Genomic DNA, 21,633 nt, shown 5'->3' with positions numbered 1-21,633 from the left:
ATTTTTGACTCCCATAAATGGCCGACCGTGGTGGTTCGCCAAATAAAAGGAAAACCACGCAATTTCGAGGCAAATATGTGTGGATCATTGTATTCTACTTTTAAAATCATATGCATTTTATAACAAACGGTTACAAACGCTTTTTACCAACTCGTCCGATCCAAGGCAACGTGTTCCTTTAACCATAGATCAAGGACAAAAAGGCCTTTGTAAAATTCACAACTTAAATAAATTCATGTTATAAAATAGGGCGGTGTCCCCCCTAATAGCAAGGGCTGTGACGTATTATGGGCTATTAATTACACATTAAGTCCCAATCCCCCCACTCAGAAAAACAAAGAAGGTGGGAAAATGAACGAAACAAAACAATTTCAACGGAGAAATACAGTTTTAATCAAAGTCGCACCCGGCGTAATTAAAAAGGACTGGAGAACGGAACTTGATAATAAACCAATACATCAAAGACATAATGCAACTTTCCAATACATTAAACTCATACAATGCTTCATCTCCCTATAGAAATGATTTTGGGGGAAAAGGAAACATCCTTAATAACAACAAGATTATTTTACAATAATCACTTTAAAAAAACAACTTTAGGTGTATTGCTCTCGCCAGAAATGTAACCCCACTAATGAATTAAAAAAAAACAAAAAAAAAAAAAACATCACCTCTTCTAAAAAACATCACCTCTTCTAACTCTACTACATGCACAGGGCTCAGTTTAAAAGACCTGTTTAAACTAGCCAAACTAGCATGTCACATGTACAATTTGTTACTGGTTTATCTGCTCATTATGACGTCACTCCAGTGTTTGCACGTGCCTAAAAAAAAGAGAGATTCGTGATTGGTTGGAGTTGATACGTCCCTTTTATTCATATGTTTTGAATTGGAATTAACTGGTGTCCAACTGGTACATGTTGGATTCAACTGGTAGCTCCTGGCAACAAACCGTTTGAAACCAGTTGAAAGAAGTAGTTGCAAACTGTTAATAACAATTTGGTAATAACATGGAGGTAGATATAACGAACGAGAGTCGTGTTTATTATTCAGCCCGTGTTAAGATATCATGTGGCCTGTGGCGGGGGGGGGGGGGGGGGGGGGCGCAGGCCACAGACACCGGGGACAAAATCCACTGTGACACCGGTTAGAGACGTCTCTGTATATCAAGGTTCAGTACACTAATTAGGGGCTGACAACGCTATCATAAGCCCTTTTCACACTATAGTCATTTCCCCAGGAAATTCCCGGGAAATATCCGGGATTTGTTGCTCGATCTTTTCACGAAAAGGATCTCTAGTGTGAAATGGGCTTTAGTCTCTGAGTTTGGTAAGAATAATTGCAAAGAAGACGAGGGCATTTCAGTGCTTTTATTAATCTTTTCTTTGGATATTTTCCTGTCCACTCATTCTAATATCAGTCAGATATTTAATTTTTTCCGTATTGCATTTTTTTTAATCTTACAATTTTTATTTTATTTTGGGGGTTGAACAAAGAATTGACTAGAGTGGGATTCGAACCAACGACCTCCTGATTAACGTGCCGGCGCTCTACCAACTGAGCTATCTAGCCCTATATTGGCGGTGTCCCTATTAATTTTTGTCAATATCTTAGTTCGGTTAACAGCACTCTCAGTTGTGCGGCCCCTACTCCCTTCTCGCTGCAAGGTTAATTATTTGGAAAACTCCATTGTCAGAAATGAAAAGAAATATTTTTTTATTAGTCCAAGTGGTAAACATTGTTCTATAGCCTCGTGATAAAACAATTAAAACTAATATCAATTTCACGAAACAAAAGTTAACAGTCCACGTGGAAATCATTGTTTCATATTAGCCTTGTAAGTGGGATTTACATTCAATTATTGTATTGATATGGCGGTAGTTCATTGTAATAAAACTTTTAATTAAAACCAAGGATTTAATAACTGGCCTATTATGTACGAAGTAGTAGCACAAATATTAAAAACACTTAATTACCTTTCATATATGCATGCCGCAATTCAAACAATAAATCGTAACCTTCATTATAGGAACGTTACAGAATTGGTAAGAAACAAATATCGTGAAGATCACAGATTAACATAAAACTTACACGGTCTAATGATGATGATAGTTGAAAACATCCCTTAAAATATTTGTGTCTGAAATGTCATATTTGATGAGAAATAAATAATCTAACTTTGGAGTTTATCGCTCAGTGAGCGTTTTGTTAATTTTCATTTTAGCATCGCTGCATGCAAAATTTGTAATCGGTTTTTCACTATTCTCTCGTGACCCAGATGGCCGATCGATCTCAAACTTCTACAGGTTTGTCAGTTTATGTATTAAAGTGGTGGATTACATACCGTACTTATACACTGCCAGCAACTTTTTTGTTATTAAAAACAAATTCGGTTATGTTCCTTTAACTAAAAGAAAAACCCGCCAAAATAAAACTCTGCACAATAGGGCTGGATTGTTGTATACGATAGCCCGAACTTAAAGACACTGGTTTTATACTGTCAACCTCTCCCCATTACTCGTTACTAAGTAAGGTTTTATGGAGTTATTTTGAGTAATTACCAATAGTGTTCACCCGATTTCACAAAGAGGTAAGATTGACCTTTAGCACTGTCCAACCTCCGGGCAACCTCATCTTAAAATGAATCTTGGGACTTTGTAGATCGGGACAGGGCCCCCGCCATGAGCTTAATGCTTGTTTAAGCAGAAAATATGTTTATATTAAGCACATCCTAAAGCAGGATACCACTTACATTGTGTTCATGTAACTATGGTATTTTATCTGGTAAACTAATTCTGTAAGCATTATTGTTGTGATTCCCGTCTATAGCTTTTGTGCATTTCATAACAGCCGCTAAGCAAATTGTCGTGCTTACTGTATAGTAGCAGAACAATTTGCTAAGGTGCAAACGTATTTCACAGGTTAGCACCATGGATTTGCATTGGGTTGTCATTTATTTTCGTGCGTGCAGTAAGAACCGGAAGGTTAGCATGCCTTTTCATGTCTGCTTACGGTTATAGCAGCTCTCTGAAATGGAAATCGGACAGTAAGCACACAATCGGCCGCTAAGTTATACATGTAGCTCTATGATACTGAGCCCTGGGCCCAATATCACAGAGCTGCTAAGCACAAAAATTTGCTTAGCATGAAATTTCTGCCTCGATAAAAAACAGGATTACCAGCCAAATTTCCACGTGATTTTCAGGGATGAGCAAACAGCTGAATACCAGTAACAAGCAATATGCAACAAATAAAAAGTTGGTTATCGAAGCAGAAATTTCATGCTAAGCAAATTTGTGTGCTCAGCAGCTCTATGAAATTGGGCCCAGGTCAACAAAATCAGTCTATCAAAGTATGAACCATGACAGAAAAATCGTTGGAACTATTTTTAAGGGTCAGAAATAGGTCTATCTGTATGTTTTAACATAATTATGAACAAAATTGAGCCTTGGTTCATCGCGTATGGCCTAACTATATTATACTTATCTTTATAATAAATAAATAAATAAAATAAAAACTAACAATTTTTAGTTAACTATACGGTGGCTAATAATCGACAATTCTCAGAAAATTGATCTGAAAAGCAATGTCTTTATCAATGCGGTAGTGACCAGTCCAACTCTAAGGTGGCCCAGTGGAATTGAATTAAAAGAGGGTGCTATCACCAGTGCGGAGATTGCAAATTGGCTCCCGCGCTGAAGATGTGCACGCGGTAGTTTGCAGCTCAGTAAAATATATAACCACCCAGAACTAATAGTTGAAATTATCTAAGGGTAACCCCCATCGGTCACCCCCCCCCCCTTCCAAATACTAGGCCTACTTTACTTCTTTAAACAAAACTTGTCGGCAATAAGATACTGTGGTGAACTTTTGAATTCAAACTTGATTTTCAAGTTTCGCAAATTTTCCTTGTTTGTCACTTACTATAGTACGATTGTTGCGAAAACCACGAGTTCGTTTTTGCGGGTGTGAGAATCTATGAGTTGAGGTACCAGTAGACTTGGTTCAAGTCCAAATGAGAGTCCTCAAATTTCAGTCCCATATCGCCTAACTTAAAAAACGAACATGTGCCGCGCAAATCAGAACGGGACTTGAATCAAGTCTGAGCATGGTCTGAGGTACCAGGTGACTTGACTTGTATATCGATGGGCTGGACTCGGTGACGAATTCCAAATACTGCACAGGTTGCCCTACCGCCTTGACTAAAAGACTACGAGAACAAAGTCACTCAGGTCAGTGCGCATGCGCGTATTAGAACACATCAAGGCTAGACGCCGACGATGTTTACATTTTCTTCTTGTTTGTAAACATCAACATGTGATCACTCTGTGACTGTCGATCAGTGCATGTCACTGTCAGGACTGTCAAAACGGGCTTGCATAAAATTGTGTCTTAGTTAGTACTCGCCACAATCCTGCTAGTATGATTGATAGGTAAGTGGATATTGGATGGCAAAGAAAACGAGAGTTTATGGTTTATCACATTCTATTTCTACCTCCATCCATGGACCATGGTTATACCGCGTGACTGATTTTGCTGAATTGCCGAGGTGAAAGGCACTGTGGAGATAAAATCACAAAAATAGAAAAATGGTGGGGCTTTAAAAACCAGTCAAGCGATAAACGATAAACGATAGAATAGTAGGCGTAGTACCTGCTGTCGCACTGTGTGTTCTGCCTTTGCTATACTACCACACTGTACATGCTGTAGTGGTAAGTCTTTAGATAAGATAGAGTAGTAAATGTAAGATGAAAATGCAAAATAATGGTTTGACCTACCTAGAACCATGCTAGAACCCAATTGCAACAGAAATGATTTTACGCAAGGGTCTCTTGAAATCCTCTCAAACAAAGTATCAAAAGAGTAAGTAGGAAAAAGTATGTATTGAGTAAATAAAATGGCCACTGTAACAATATCGATGGTTTACAGAACAACAACGACGCATGCGCGTCACTTTATTGGTGACCTAGGTCATATTGGTACATGACGTAAATACCACAACATCCCCCTTCTTTTTTTTTTTTTTTTTTTTTTTTTTAGTTATGACGTTAACAAGAAACTAAAAAAAAATGTATGCAGATTAAAAAGGAACTGCTGACCTACATGTAGCCTGAAAACAAAGGGATGGATAAGGAGGAAAATTCTCAACTGATTACAAAAAAAAACCAAGCTGTCTTCTATGCTTGAGTTAAAATTAACTTAATTTGTTGCAAACTGGTTCAAATGAGTTCGTTTTACTTGGAACAAACTGTAAAAATAACTTCTTTAAGTAACACTTAACAAATTTGTTCAGCAACAGTCCAAAAGTTCACTTGACGCGATCGGAGTAAAAACATCCTTTGAATGTGCAATTATGGGATATAGTCTTTCAGGTGTTTCGGTTTAGTAACTACGCGTCCTGAACGGGTTTTGATAGATGCACCCAAATCAGTATTAGTGTCAGGCTTCGGTTTGGGTGTGCTTTTGTCCATGTTCAATTGTTTGTTTGTTTGCAACGGTCCGGGTTTTTCCATAGGATTCATTGGTTCCTGTGTACACTCTGCTGGTGAGCTGATGTCTCCACGACTCGCTTTGCAGCTGTTGTTTTTGTTAGTGTCCGGTGAGATTGGTGGGTTTTCTACCGTTTTACGCAGATGCATGCGGTTACGACGATATCTCCCAGTAGGCATTTCGACAATGTACGAACGCTCATCAAGTCTGCGCATCACTGTAGCTTTGTCCCAGCCTTTCTGTCCTTGGATGAGGGGTTGCATGCGTACAGTATCTCCTTCGTCCAATGGTGTGAGCGTCTTGGCTGAGTTGTTGTAGTAATCAGCCTGTTTGCGCACGCGTTGCTTCATGCGATCATGCTCGTCAATGACCTTTGGTTTTAGTAGATTGGCAGTCGTTGGTAACAAGGTTCGTGTGCGGCGGTTCATGAGTCTCTGTGTAGGACTTGTGGCAAGACCTTGTGTGGGCGTGTTGCGATGATCCAAGAGTGCCAGGTAGGGGTCAGTGTGTGACTTTGCACTCTTTGTGAGCAGTCGCTTTGCTGTTTTCACCGCAGACTCGGCTTTGCCATTAGCTTTGCTATTTCCTGGGCTACTGCAGAGATGTTCGAAGTCCCATTCCTTGGAAAATTGGCTGAAGAGTGTGGATGTGAACTGTGGCCCGTTGTCACTTACCAGTTGGGATGGAGTGCCATAACGAGCAAAATGTCCCTTGAGTTTCCGAATTACGGTGGCGCTAGTCGTGTCTGGAAGGTTGTCCACTTCCCAGAAGTTACTGTAGTAATCCACCGTGATTAAATAATCCTTGGCATTCAGTGAGAACAGATCAGTTCCAACACGCTCCCACGGCCTTGTTGCAAGCTCATGAGAGATCAAGCTCTCTTTTTGCTGCCGTATCTCCATCGAACGACATACATCACAAGTGCTGATGAAGTGTTTTATCTCGCTATTCATTCCTGGCCAGAATAGGCTCTGGCGTGCTCGTCTTAGGCAGCTGTCAATGCCCAAGTGGGATGAGTGGGTTTTGTCTTTCATCTCTTTCCTGAGGGTTTCGGGTATGACCACTCTGTCTCCTCTGAAAATCATACCGTCTTGAATTGCCAACTCGTCGCGATAGCTGTAGTATGGCTTTAGCTGCTCAGGGAGTGTGCTTCGCTCATCTGGCCATCCTTGAGTGATGGTTTGCTTAAGTAGCTGCAAATTATCATCTTTTGCAGTCTCTTTTTGTATTAGAGTCAGTCTTTCTTCACGTATGGGCAAATACGACACCATATTGACTTCCTCAAAATCTCCCTGGCCATGGGTGGGAGGCTGTTCACCAACCGCTCGTGATAGCGTGTCGGCCAGATACATTCTCTTTCCTGGGCAGTAAGTAATTGCAAAGTCATATTTCTGGAGGCGTAGGAGCATTCCTTGGAGGCGCTTTGGGGCCTTCACTAGGGGTTTTTTCATGATCATTTCGAGAGGTTTATGATCACTGACCACACTGGTGAATCTTCCGAAGGTGTATTGGTGGAAACGCTCCATCGCAAAGACTACTGCAAGCATCTCCTTTTCAATAGATGCGTATCGTGTTTCAGTGTCGGTCACCGCTCTGCTTGCGTATGCTATGGGATGGCCATTCTGCAGCAGAGCCGCCCCAAGACCAACACCACTTGCGTCACACTGCACAGTTAGTTCATCCTTCGGATTGTAGAATTGCAATATGGGTGCATGACATACCATCTTCTTTACTTTGATGAAGGCATTCTCTTGGGCATCTGACCACTCCCACGCTATGTCTGGTTTGGTAAGTTGTCGAATTGGTTCCAAGGTTTCCGATAATCCTGGCAGGAATTTTCCCAAGTAGTTTACAAATCCAACCAGGCGTTGCACCTCTTTTACATTTGTGGGAGCTGGCATGTTTGTCACTGCAGATATTTTCTGCGGATTAGCTTTGAGGCCTTTGCTTGATACGATGTGTCCAAGAAATAGTATTTCATTCACTCGGAACACAGATTTGGCCTTGTTTAGCTTAATGTTCATGTCTGCACAACGCTTCAGTAGCTGTTCAAGTTTTTCGTCGTGATCTGTGATTGCTTCTTTTTGGGAGCCACCTGTCCCATAGACTAGGATATCATCAGCAACACAGATTATGCCCGTTAGTCCTTCAAGTGCTTGATGAAGCCTGCGCTGGAATATCTCTGAAGACACGCAAGTGCCGAAAGGCAGACGACACCAGCGATAGCGTCCAAAGGGCGTATTGAAGGTTGTCAAAATGCTGGAGGCCTCATCCAGTTGTAGTTGCCAAAATGCTGAGCTCAAGTCTAATTTGCTGAAAACTCTGGCGTCAGCAAGGTCGGGCAGAATATCTTCAATTACTGGTAGCTGATAGTGTTCACGCTTCAGTGCTTTATTCAGTGGCCTTGGGTCGATGCATATTCTGAGTGCACCATTTTTCTTCTCAGCCACTACCAACTGGCTTACCCACTGTGTTGGTTTTTGCACTGCTGTGATCACTCCAGATCTTTCCATGCTTTCAAGTTCATCTTTGACTTTGGCTTTGATGGCATGTGGTAGTCTCCGTGGGGGCAGAACGACAGGCATAATGTCCTCTCTTGTTTGCAAGTGGACCTCTCCAGGGAGTTTGCCTAGTTTAGCATCAAAAACTGTGCCGTATCGCTCTTCGGGTAGCTTATCATGGTCTGATGACGTGGACACTTTATTAATGTGTGCTTTGTGGAAGTTCTCACTGTTTACTGTGATGAGATCCATCTGCTGGCTTGCTTTACTGCCAAGTAGTGGGGTAAGGTCGTTGTTTACAACAACAAACTCCAAAGAGTATTTCTTATTCAACTTTGGGTTCAGTAATTTCAGTCTACATACCCCTTCTGCCTGTAGTGTTGATTTGTTCCACATGAGCAGTGTCTTTGGGTTCTTTGTGGTGGTGTACGTAGTGCCCTTAAGACAGTTCTTGGATATGATGTTGACACTAGCACCACTGTCTACTTGAAAGTTGATGGGTTTCCCATCGATGTGCATTTCAACGTACACATCCTCTTTATTTGGCTGTACGGCGTTGACAAGAGTCACATCATATATGTACTCGGTGCTCGAATCACTGGCTGAGCCGTCTGCGTAGGTTGTGCCCAGTGCATGGATATTCTTTTTTCGGCATACAGTGGCAAAGTGGTTGTTCTTTCCACATGCCTTGCATGTCTGCCCGTACGCTGGACACAGATTTCTATCTTTGGCATGTGACTTCCCGCAATATTTGCACTTTTTCACTTCTTGTGTGCTCTTGCCAGTCTTATGTTGCCCTTCTCCCGGCTTTGACCGTTGTTTGTATTTTTGTTTGGGCCCCTGGCGCTTGTCTGTGACTCTGTGCACTGCTTGTGCCCCATCATTTGTATTTAGGGGTGCCGTGAACGCTTTTAATTGTGACTCTGCTGATTCCATGCTCTTACATATGTCTATGCATGTGGAAAGTGTTAGGTTTCGTTCTTGGAGTAGGCGTTTTCGTGTGTTAGAGTCTCCAATTCCCAGTACAATTTTATCACGTACCAGGCTACTTGACATACATTCACAAAAGTTACATGTCTTTGCCAGAGATCTAAGGGCTGCCAGATAAGTTTCAAAACTCTCACCTGATTCTTGTTGACGCTTGTTGAACAAGTACCGCTCGTATGTCTCATTCACTTCTCCTATGGCATATTTATCAAATGCCTTTAAGATTTTGTCCAAATCTCTGGAATCGTCTTCGTTGGGGAAGTTGAAACTGTTATAAATCTCAAGTCCTTGTGATCCAATCGCATGCAGGAACAAGGCTGTGCGGTATGCTGGCGTTTGTTTCTGGAGCTGTGTAACGATGCCATAGTTACTCCACATTTGCTTCCATGTCTTCCAGTTTTCTATGACCCCTCTCGAAACTTGCATCGGGGCCGGAGGTCGAATGCCGCCGACGGGTGCAGGTCCCTTCGGCACGGCGCCATGTTGTTGGTTGCCCGGGCCAATATTTTCATCGGCGTTTAACTGTTCACCGACATTGTCCTCCGCTAATGGCGATCCTGCATGTCCTGTCGCCATTTCTAGTCACACTCCCGTGTCTATCCGATCACTTAAGAGGATTCTACTACTAGAAATTTGCAGATTAAAATGGAGCTTCACGCTGCCACCATGTAACAATATCGATGGTTTACAGAACAACAACGACGCATGCGCGTCACTTTATTGGTGACCTAGGTCATATTGGTACATGACGTAAATACCACAACAGCCACTTTTGCCTCTAATTTTACTATGTACATGATTGATAGTAGATGAAATGAGACAGAGTTATGACTAATGTAATGAGTCTGAGATATTTGGACCATGATGACTTGGGACCAAGATGACTTGGGACCAAGATGACTTGGGACCAAGATGACTGGGACTGAGATGACTTGGGCCCAAGATGACATGGGACCAAGATGACTTGGGACTGAGATAACTTATGACTGAGATGACTTTGGATCAAGATGACTTGTGACCGAGATGACTTGGGACCGAGATGACTAGTGACGGAGATGACTTGGGACGGAGATGACTTGGGACCAAGATGACTTGGGACCGAGATGACTTGGGACCAAGATGACTTGGGACCAAGGTGACTAAATTGGGACCAAGATGACTTGGGACTAAGATGACTTGAGACCAAGATGACTTGGGACCGAGATGACTTGGGACCAAGATGACTTGCGATCGAGATTTGCAGGACCAAGGTAACTTGGTACCGAGATGACTTGGGACCAAGATGACTTTGGACCAAGATGACTTAAGACCGAGATGACTTGGGACCAAGATGACTTTGAACCAAGATGACTTGGGACCAAGGTGACTAAATTGGGACCAAGATGACTTGGGACCAACCAAGATGACTAGTGACTGAGATGACTTGGGACCAAGATGACTTGGGACCAATATTACTTTGGACCAAAATGACTTGGGACCAAGATGACTTGGGACCAAGATGACTTGGGACCAAGATGACTTGGGACCAAGATGACTTGGGACCAAGATGACTTGGGACCAAGATGACTTTGAACCACGATGACTTTGAACCAAGATGACTTAAGACCGAGATGACTTGGGACCAAGATGACTTGGGACCAAGATGACTTGGGCCGAGATGACTTAGTACCGAGATGACTAGTGACTGAGATGACTTGGGACCAAGATGACTCGGGACCAAGATGACTCGGGACCAAGATGACTTGGGACCAAGGAGTCTCGGACCATGTTACCTTCGAAAGCATCTCTGTTCTTTAAATGGTGGCTGAATGTTATGGTTTCAATGATTCTCTTTTTATTTTATATTAATTTGACAGAAAAGGAGAGAATCCCACCCGTCTACAATTTAAATCACAACGCGGATCGTCTATAATAGCTGAAAGCCATGATGTTTCTCCTGATCTTCGTTATATGTTTCCACATCCCTTCATCATGCAAAGCGATGAGCAGTGGTAGTCAAAACAGCAATGACCATAGACCTAATTTCATCATCATGTTTGCTGATGATTTGGCATGGGGTGATCTTGGGGCTAATTGGGATCAAGGTGGACTTCCTAGTGACACGCCATTTATGGATCAGCTAGCAGCCAAGGGTACAAGGTTTGTTGTAGTCTTGGCCCAAGGCGTCAGTGATCGATAGTGGATAGTTTACTACGCTCAAATGTAAGTCGCCACAGCAAGCCCTCCTACTGTATGATTTAACCAACTTGACTGCCTCGCACTAAACAGTCAAGTTGGTTTTAAAAGTCATACCGAAGGAGGGCCCGCTACTGAGCGAAGTGCACTATCCACTATCCGATCACTGATGTCTTAGGCCAAAACTTGGTTTGTTGTGGCGAAGATCTTTACTCTGCTGGGGAAAATTTCATAGAGCTGCTTGAAAATAATGTTTGACAATTTCTTTGTGATATTTTGGCTTCCAAAATGGCGGACAGAGTAGGTGCCTGTAAGTGCAACCTTGCTTCCAGTCGTTTCCTATTTGTTTCTTTCCCAGAATGCCTTGCTCGTTCATAACGCCTGAGCGGACCGACAAGCGACCTACAAGCGTCAAATTATTTTAATTAAGCATGCATGCAGAGCTGTCACTTTTGGTTAAATGGTTAGCAATCAGTGTTCTTTTTTCAGTGCTTCCCTTCCAGGGGTTAGTGACGAGAGGTATCGATACGGCGCGCTGCTCATGGTAGCGAGGCTGGTGTAAGTGCGCTGCGCGCTGTACAGGGGGTTAAATAAAGGATCGTACAGATAAGAAAGCAGGAATGACTGCCTCTAAAAATATAATCTTGATAAGTTGTTTTTCACCTTCCAAAGATTTACAGATTTCCATGCTGCTGCATCGGTGTGTACACCCTCCCGTGCCTCCCTGCTGACAGGGCGTCTTGGCAAGAGGACTGGGGTCGTGGCTAACTTTGGTTCAGCTTCGGTTGCTGGACTGCCCTTGAATGAAACCACTTTTGCCGAGACATTCCAAAATGCTGGATATCGCACCAGCATGATCGGCAAGTGGCACCTTGGGATGTATGGGCCGTACAGTCCTGTTCACAGGGGTAGGTCCTGCTGTTAATTTCACCAAACTCTTCCTAACTTAGGCCAGTCACACTTAAGCATTAACGAAAATGATAACGATCATTATACGCAAACAGAACGCATTCTATTGGTTGAATTGCTCCGAGCATAATACATGCACGATTATTCAACCAATCGAGGGCGTGCATTGTTATCGGTTCTAGTTATCGCTGCAGTGAGACTGGCCCTTTAAGACGAGTTAGGGCCTAAGTTGAGTAACCATAGAAGTTCGACTCATTGAACCCATCTTATAATCCTAACTCGAGATAAGATTAATAGGGGTAAGTCATGGATTTACTTTTCACAACGAGCTTTGATTGATCTTAGAATGAGTGGTGTCACAAACTCATCATATAGATCGATGAATCATAAAAGGGCCTTCAGCTTTCAAATCTCTCAAAATGTTGCTGTCTGGTATACAGTGTGTAATTATTGATTGCTTTTTTAACATACTGGCACGATATTCTTTCTACTTAAGTCTGATTTTCTGTTGTTTTGCTTTCAGAAAAAACACATAAATTTGTTTTAAATTGCATAAAAGTGTCTTTTAAAGGAAAGGTACACGTTTGGTAATTACTCAAAACAAATATTAACTTAAAAACTGACTTGGTAACAAGCATTGGAGAGTAACACGCTGGTTTGGTTCACAAGTGAAATAAAAAGTTTTCTAGTCTGGTAAAGGCACTGGGGCACTGCTGGTAATTACTGCCAAACAAAATTGAGCATAAACACTTACTTGGTAACGAGCAATGGACAGCTGTTGATAGTATAAAACATTGTGAGAAACAGCTCCCTCTGAAGAATCGTCGATTTTGAGAATGAGGTAATTTCTCACTGAAATTTTAAAAGGCTTCTAGCCAGAAGTCTTTTATTCCTATCTGAAAGCACACAAGTTCGTCCAACAAGGGTGTGTTTTCTTTCATCATTTTCTCGCAACTTCGATGGCCAATTGAGCCCAAATTTTCACAGGGTTGTAATATGTTGGGATACACCAAGTGAGAAGACTGGTCTTTGACAATTACCAAATGTGTTCAGTGCGTTTAAAGACATTGTCAGCCCTTGTACTCTAAAAATGTTCTACCTTTTTCAAGGGGCCAAAATATAATGTCTGATAATATGGAGTTATTTGGATTTGTCTTTGTCTTTGATCAGGGTTTGATTCTTATTTGGGAGTTCCTTATAGTAATGACGGGGGATGTATGGACAACCCTGGGTACAATCTACCAATGTGCACACCATGCCCGAAGGATGAGAAACATCCCATGATGTATACAAATACATCCACTGATGGTAGGTCAAGAGGGTCAAAGGTCAGGGGGTCAAAGTTTATAAAAAAGTCCCTTCACTAAAACATTGACCTTATCCTCCCCGCCTAGGTGCATCTTTGCCTGATGCAATAATTGTATACAACCCAAATCCTGTCTGTTGGTCTCAAATAAACTGCTGAACTCCTCTGCTAGTCATGTACAAGTGGGATGGGGACACTAGTGGTACATGCTACTCAAAACAGAGGATCATTGTACATTGTAAGGTGCAAAAGTGAAGTTGCATGAACATAACAAAATCTGGTACTTACAACTAGTCAAGAATGTGCTTTGTCTTAGGGACTGATCGTGGCTTAGACCTGGTTCTAGCTTTAGCACTGTCCGCCTGTTAGAAGTCCAATACAGATAGCGTGCATTAATGAAATTATTGATGGAGCTCACATCTAGAGCAATTTATGGTTTTCAAAAAGTGCCTGGGTTCAAACAATGGGTGCCAGGTTGTCTGCTACCACCCATCTTTGCATAGTCTCGCATAGCGTACTTATGCGCGCAAACAATCCACATGTTAGACCACAATGCCTTCATTTTAAACACACAGAGTATCCAAATTTCAAAAACAACAGTACATAGCTTCCCCCACACAGACCACAGAGGCCATGGTCCCAGTTGCCTGCTTCTGGTATTGGCCTTGTTGCCCCTTGAAAAGTTTCCCATTTGCTGCAAGATTTTCCAATGGAAGTGCCCTTTACAAAATGAAAATGGTCTTGCCCTTTCAAAGATGAACATCCAGGCCTGCAGTAGGGCCTACCATCTTCATCTATTCCCAATGTGACATACAAGATTTAAAAACTCACTCGACAAAACCAAGAAGTTTATGCTTCCTTTTTTCCTTTGTCTGTTCAGGTTCTTGTGCGGAAGGATTAGGTTTGCCTTTGATTGAGAACACAACAATTCTTGAGCAACCATTAAACATGGAGGCTCTAGCTGGGCGCTACAAGAGTCATGCGGAGAAGTTTATTAAACAAAGGTGAGGAACTGGAAGTTTTCAATTTTAATTTTTTTCAATCCAAATCACATTTTAAAACCTGATGATGTTTTGCACTTGGGTGTTCACACTTCCATTGCTCTTGTTGTCATTCGTAATTGTCAGTTCCGCCTTCAAGAGCGCCCCCTTTTTTCCCTTCTTTTTTAACAGAGGATAGGTGGTTTTTAACTGTGGGTCGATTTCAGGGGACATTCTTTGTGGCAGGACCGCTTTGTAGAGGTGCTGGTCACCTGTTCCTCCTCGCCACTCACTGGCTTGATATTTTTTAGCTATAATGCCTCTTTGTATCTTTATGTATTGATTTGTATATTTATATTTGTATGCCAGTGTTAGGTCTAATAAAACTAAAACTAAGGTTTCTTCAATCAAAATGGAAACAATCTCTTTTGATTCTCCTCAAGGAAGGTAATTTTGAGAAAATGTGGTTGTTTCTTAGAACTGGAAGTTGGACCAGTTGCTTTGAAATATTTTGGATTGGTCAGTAATAATCTAATATTTTCTTGCAAGGTTTTTGATACAAAATATTTTGTTTACTTTCTTTAAAAAAAAGAGACCAATTTCGAACTGACTCCGCGGCAGTACAGTTATTACGATCCTATAAGCTAAAGTAGTAGTCCAGTATATCTATACCATCCGCCCTGGTAATAGTTATAAAGCAGGACAGTTCTTTTCAGAACTGATAAGTCTCCCGAACCTCCGATTATCTACTCCTCGGCAGTAGAATAAAGCAAGACAGTTCCCTAAGAACAACTCTACCTGGCAAGTAGATACACACATGGTGTTACCGCAAACCAAATATATATTGATACCCCACCATGCAATGCCTCAAATCCTATATTAAAAAAAATACTTGTAAACTATTGTACTTTAATGTGTTTCTACCCACACACCGATGTGTGTATAAGTTGAGAAATTTGGAATTTTTGTTTATTTATAAACAACTTAAAAAATCCACAGGCATTACTGTAGGAGTAGGATTCGAACCCACTACATTAGCCATAAGAGTCCCAAAAGTCAACCATTGTCAATGTCAATTCAGTTGTGCTTTTTTTTATTTGATGTCTGATTTTCTTCAGTGTACAGGAGGGCAAACCATTTCTACTCTACGCAGCTTTTTCCCACGTTCATGTCCCGCTTCTTTACAATCCAAAATTGTAACGCTGGTTTGGTTCACAAGTAAAATAAAAAAGTTTTCTAGTCTGGTAAAAGCACTGGACACTGCTGGTAATTACTGCCAAAAAAATTAGCGTAAAAACTTACTTGGTAACAAGCATTGGAGAGCTGTTGATAGTTTAAAACATTGTGAGAAACGGCTACCTCTGTGTTAACCTAGTTTTTAAGAAAGAAGTAATTTCCCACTAAAATATTTGAATTGATTTCAAGACCTCAGCTGTGGTCTCGAAATCAAGCATCTGGAAGCACACAACTTGTGTGACAAGGGTGTTTTTTATTCCATTATTCTCTCGCAACATCGCGACCAATTGAGTTCAAATTTTCACAGGTTTGTTATTTTATGCACATGTTGGGATACACCAAGTGAGAAGACGGTCATTGACAATTACCAGTAGTGTCCAGTGTCTTTAAAGTCTTACTCCCTCGGCCCATCTTTCCTTCAATCCTTCACTATCCTCCACTTTTTGGTCACTCAAGACCAACATGTTTCTACTCTAGAAATGTCAGTATCCCTGACCCAGTGATAAGTAATTGTGTATAAATTGAGAAATTTGGAATTTTTGTTTATTTATAAACAACTTAAAAAATCCACAGGCATTACTGTAGGAGTAGGATTCGAACCCACTACATTAGCCATAAGAGTCCCAAAAGTCAACCATTGTCAATTTCAATTCAGTTGTGCTTTTTTTTATTTGATGTCTGATTTTCTTCAGTGTACAGGAGGGCAAACCATTTCTACTCTACGCAGCTTTTTCCCACGTTCATGTCCCGCTTCTTTACAATCCAAAATTTGCCAACTCTTCCGCCCGGGGACCGTTCGGGGACACAGTGCGAGAGCTTGACGATACAGTCGCAGGAATAATGGATGCTGTGAGAAAGGCAGGAGTGGAGAGTAACACGCTGGTTTGGTTTACAAGTAAAACAAAAAAGTTTTCTAGTCTGGTAAAAGCACTGGACACTGCTGGTAATTACTGCCAAAAAAAATTAGCGTAAAAACTTACTTGGTAACAAGCATTGGAGAGCTGTTGATAGTTTAAAACATTTTGAGAAACGGCTACCTCTGTGTTAACCTAGTTTTTAAGAAAGAAGTAATTTCCCACTAAAATATTTGAATTGATTTCAAGACCTCAGCTGTGGTCTCGAAATCAAGCATCTGAAAGCACACAACTTGTGTGACAAGGGTGTTTTTTATTCCATTATTCTCTCGCAACATCGCGACCAATTGAGTTCAAATTTTCACAGGTTTGTTATTTTATGCACATGTTGGGATACACCAAGTGAGAAGACGGTCATTGACAATTACCAGTAGTGTCCAGTGTCTTTAAAGTCTTACTCCCTCGGCCCATCTTTCCTTCAATCCTTCACTATCCTCCACTTTTTGGTCACTCAAGACCAACATGTTTCTACTCTAGAAATGTCAGTATCCCTGACCCAGTGATAAGTAATTGTTATTTCGACCTATATGTACAGTCCGTAATCCTCCACAATCCTTTATTCTATGGTAACTTAAGACCAACATGTTTTTACTTGGATATGTTGGCATGCCAATAGAGAAAGGACTACATGCACTTTCTCTATGCTATGCCTGACCCCTGTGATATTCAATTGTTATTTTGGCCTGCAGCCCTAAAACCTTCAGACAACCTCTTCTTGAAGAGGATATTGGATGTTTCAGTGATCTGTGAAATGTTTCTCAAATAATTAACAACAAATTTTTATTTTTGCTTAAATTCGCAGCCGTCAGTAAATCATCAAAAGTTTGTATTTGGGAAAACCACTACCCTGCAGGACTGTGGCTGTTTCCAGTGGCTTTTTCCAGCACTGTTTAGTCAAAATTACAAAATGTTAACCAATAAATCCATTGAAAAATTATTTTGACACTGGTATGATTTTGTTTTCTGTTGCCCACTTATTCAGGTGACAATGGTCCCTGGGAGTCTAAGTGTTCCTATGCTGGAAGCAGCGGACCATTCCTTGGTCTCTGGCAAAAAGAGAAAGGTAATACTGTATAATTTATTTTAATTTAATTATCTGTCACTCTTCAACACTCAGTATTTTCATGCAAGTTATTGTGGAGCTCTACATTTTTGAAGTATGAGACCTTATTTTAACATAGTACCATGAAATGGTTTAAAAATTGCTGTGGCACAATATGCCGCCATTCAAACCAGGAACACAGGGCGAACCCCTTTTCTTTTCGAAAAAGTGCACTGGGATCTTCTATATATGCATTACAAATCACATGGGACCAACAGCTTTACATCCCATCCCAAGGACGCAGCATTAATGGCTAAGTGTCTTGCTGAGTAAAGGACACATGTGTCATGACTGGGACTCGCACCCACACTCTGCTGAACAGAAACACCAGAGCTTGTGTTCGATACTCTTATCTGCTCGGCCACGACACGTCGTATGTTAATTTTTTTTAAGTACAGAGAGATATAGACCGTATTGAAAAACCCCTTTTTTGCTATGAAAGTCGCCATCTTGTAGGTCACACCGTATGCGCGTCCAAACGCGTTCATCAACAAAGCACGCAGCACTCCCAGTTAGATTTCTACGGCACATGCACGCACACACCAACGCACACGCGCACAGATGCCATCTTGTAGGGCAGATATTTGAACGGTGCACCAATCTCCTCTCTTAGTAACATTTTCAAGTGAGTTGAAATGCCTTAGTTTGAACAGGGCATAGTTTATCTATCGTTCCAAACCTTAGAGGATGATATTGAATGGTCGTAGGAAGGTTGACCGAGATTATGCGAACACATTTGCCACATGATCACATAGTGTAGGCTGACATTGTTTAACTTGCATTCCAAACCAGTCGATGAATACGGGATTGAGGCATTGCAAAAGGTGAGGTTTCAATGTACATGTACATTTATTTGGTTTGTGATCACACCATGTGTGTATCTACTTGCTGGGAGATTATGTTCTTTTGAAAACTTGTCATGCTTTATATTTTACAAAGTAGATTTATTGGAATTCGGGAGACTTCTCAGTTCTGAAAAGAACTGTCCTGCCTTTTAACTACTACCTGGGCGGAAGATAGAAAGTTTGCCGAGACTACTACTCTCGCTTTACTGGATCGAGGGGACTTATCGACTTCACTTCCGCGGATGAAGTTAAACAAGAATTGGGTAACTTTTCTGGAATATAAAAAAAAAATGACATAAACTAACTTGAGTTGTTTCTAACCCTAGATGGTGGAGGTAGCACAGGCAAGCTGACGATATGGGAAGCGGGTCACCGAGAGCCGACCTTTGTCTACTGGCCCGGTCACGTACCCGCTGGTCGTGTCTCGGACTCCTTACTCAGTGCCTTGGATATCTATCCCACCATTGCATCTATAGCTGGTATCCCGCTACCTAAGTATCGTAGCTATGATGGAATGGACATCAAGGATGTACTGTATGGAGGATCCATATATGAGCGAGTAAGACAATATTTTATTTCTTTTTTGCTTCCTCCTTAAATTTTGTAGTAAGATGCTTTCAGAGACATAGGGGCGTCCCCCAGAGAATCTGTCCCAAAATGAGAAATCAACAAGACAACAAATTCATTCATTTCTGGCTTCCTCCTAATATTTTGAAAGAATGAGAGGCTTTCAGGGAGACCTGGATGGGGCCTTTTCCAAAATTCACCTTTGGCTTTAGTGCCGATGTCCCAGGGAATTGTGTGTGCCCAATTCTCTGTACCCAATATGGGAATTTAACACAGGCTGGAAGAGAATGGATATGGGTAACATATGGGTATCAAGCTATGGATATGGGTAACATCATTAGGGGGGCCCACTACATGTATAGCATTGCTGCTCAGTCACCTGCATGAGTACATCCCCCTATGTGGAGATTGTGCAGTAATTCACCAGAACCAGAATGATTCAAAAGAGGGTTCTATCAGAAGAAGTTTGTACACAGTTGGCCTTATGCAAACAGAATCTCCGGGAAACAGAATCACCTGCCACACTGGCGAGGAATCCATAATAAATTTTGGAGCAGTGTACATTTCGCTTGATGTTTCAAACATCAAACAAAGCCTGGAGGCAGACTAGAAGCCTAAGGCGAAGTATGGCAGCAGACTTACTAGATGAATTCATTGTCCAGATATTCTTTCCTTTTTTTATAGACACTTTTCCATCCAAACAGCATGGCATCAGGAAAGCTGGGAGAGATTGGTGCCGTAAGGCATGGAAACTACAAAGCTGTGTACCAAACAGGTATCGTTGAAGTTATACCATTTATGTTAGACTCTCTTAAAACAAAAGAAGGGGGTAGGAAGTCTTAAATTATTGGTCATTAACCTTTTCACCGTCTGACCATGCACTGGCATGGTCTTCAATGTTACTTAAACTATGCCAAATTGCATTATGGTATCATGTGGTAAATGCATCTACACAGTAAATAGTCAACCCTCCTACTATCTGACCATTCAATATCATCCAACGTTAAAAACTACTTTACTTCAGAGGGAGCGTTTCTCACAATGTTTTATACAATCAACAGCTCTCCATTGCTCGTTAATAAGTTAAGTTTTTATGCTAACAAATATTTTTGAGTTATTACCAATAATGTCGAATTATGCCTTTAAAGATCAACCACCTGCTCAATTTTCCACAGGGAGTGTTCAGCCATCCTGTGACGGGAAAACCAGCTCACCAAAGTATCGGAATCCTCCCCTAATCTTCAACCTCCACAATGATCCAGCCGAGTCCACGCCCCTCGTCCAAACCACTGCCGAGTACAAGGGCGCCCTCAACATCATTGAGTTGAGCCTCACTGCATTGAACAACGACATTACAAGAGACAATACCACACTGGCAAATTACAAGTCAGATCCACAGTGTCAACCATGTTGTAATCCAAAACATGTGGTGTGTCGTTGCAATGACTAAGTTTTATTTATGGGCGTCATTGCCGAGGGTTTTCTTTTAGAGGATCGAATTCAAGTTCTGTTGGTTTAGTCATCGGGGTGTGGGTTTCGAAACCCGGTCATGACACTTGTGTCCTTCGAGAGCAGGACACTCCTTTAAAATTGCTTCTTCTGGTTTAAATGGGTACCTGCGAGGGTAGATAAGAGTTGATATTGTGTTTGTTAAAAATCTTTGGAGCGCCACGGCAGCCCAGTACTGTATACTCCCCAGGGAGCTGGAAAAAAAATTACAGGAATGTTATTTGCCCAAATATTTTCTGGTCTTAAATGTATACAAATGTAGTGAACCTGTTTGTACATTTTTGGCAGGCCATTGCTTTTGTGATTTTTTTATCAAATGTTCACTATTTATTTTCTATTGTAAAGCTTTTTAATAACTAATGTAATATTTTAAATTATTGTAAATTATGCCGCAATTCAGCGGTATGCTGCGATGGCATTTTTAAATAAATAAACCAATTTATTATATTGTAAAATGCGCTTTTTAAGTACTTGTTTATTATTATTGTTATTATCATTCAGGAGTTGTCAGGGCATTTTAATTTGTATTTAAACGGAAGGTGTACATTTGGTTATCAGTTAAATTAATGCCAAACAAATTATTTGTTAGCAGTCTACAGCAGCTTCCGATAGTATAAAGCATTTTAAGAATCATTTCACACTTCCATGTAAAAGTACAAAAGTTTTTATGCCTCAAAAACTTGCATTTCAGCACGCACAAGCGTGTGCACAAAATGTGTCAGTTTTGATAAACCAATCAGCATTGAGTGTTTCACTTTCAAGTGTCAAGAGGTATCGATAACGGCGCCATCCCATGGTAGCATTCAACCACCAGAAATCTGAATTTAATACAGCTGTACAGTTTAAGGGCAACAATTATAACGACAAATAAAGGTTAGTACAACAAATAAAGGTTAAAATTGGCAACTTTTAAAATTGTAATACTATTTGAATGTACAACTCCTTTAATATTCATGTGAAAGAATCAATGTTTCTGTCTTCCGTTCCAATTTCATTGCCCTACCATTCAAGTTCACAAAATAATACAAAATGATGACTGAAATGTAGTTTAAAATATTAGATTTTTGTATTTTGAAAAAGAAATCTATTTTTATATTTTTTTATGTGATTTG

At 41.0% G+C, this 21,633-nt stretch overlaps 1 protein-coding gene across 1 annotated transcript; it reads left to right on the top strand.

The window, feature by feature from the left end:
• The first annotated feature begins 3,578 nt into the window (after positions 1–3,578).
• On the top strand, positions 3,579–21,614 carry LOC139943905 (arylsulfatase G-like). Its single transcript, XM_071940790.1, has 10 exons — positions 3,579–4,433; positions 10,835–11,117; positions 11,826–12,061; positions 13,233–13,370; positions 14,249–14,372; positions 16,277–16,479; positions 17,481–17,561; positions 18,772–19,004; positions 19,697–19,787; positions 20,188–21,614. The coding sequence occupies exons 2-10, from the start codon at positions 10,903–10,905 to the stop codon at positions 20,460–20,462; spliced, it is 1,596 nt and encodes a 531-aa protein (XP_071796891.1). The 5' UTR covers positions 3,579–4,433; positions 10,835–10,902; the 3' UTR covers positions 20,463–21,614.
• Positions 21,615–21,633: the final 19 nt, after the last annotated feature.

The sequence above is a fragment of the Asterias amurensis genome, chromosome 11, assembly GCF_032118995.1.
Source record: "Asterias amurensis chromosome 11, ASM3211899v1".
Lineage (NCBI taxonomy): Eukaryota > Metazoa > Echinodermata > Asteroidea > Forcipulatida > Asteriidae > Asterias > Asterias amurensis.
This window is presented reverse-complemented; position numbering and strand designations above follow the sequence as displayed.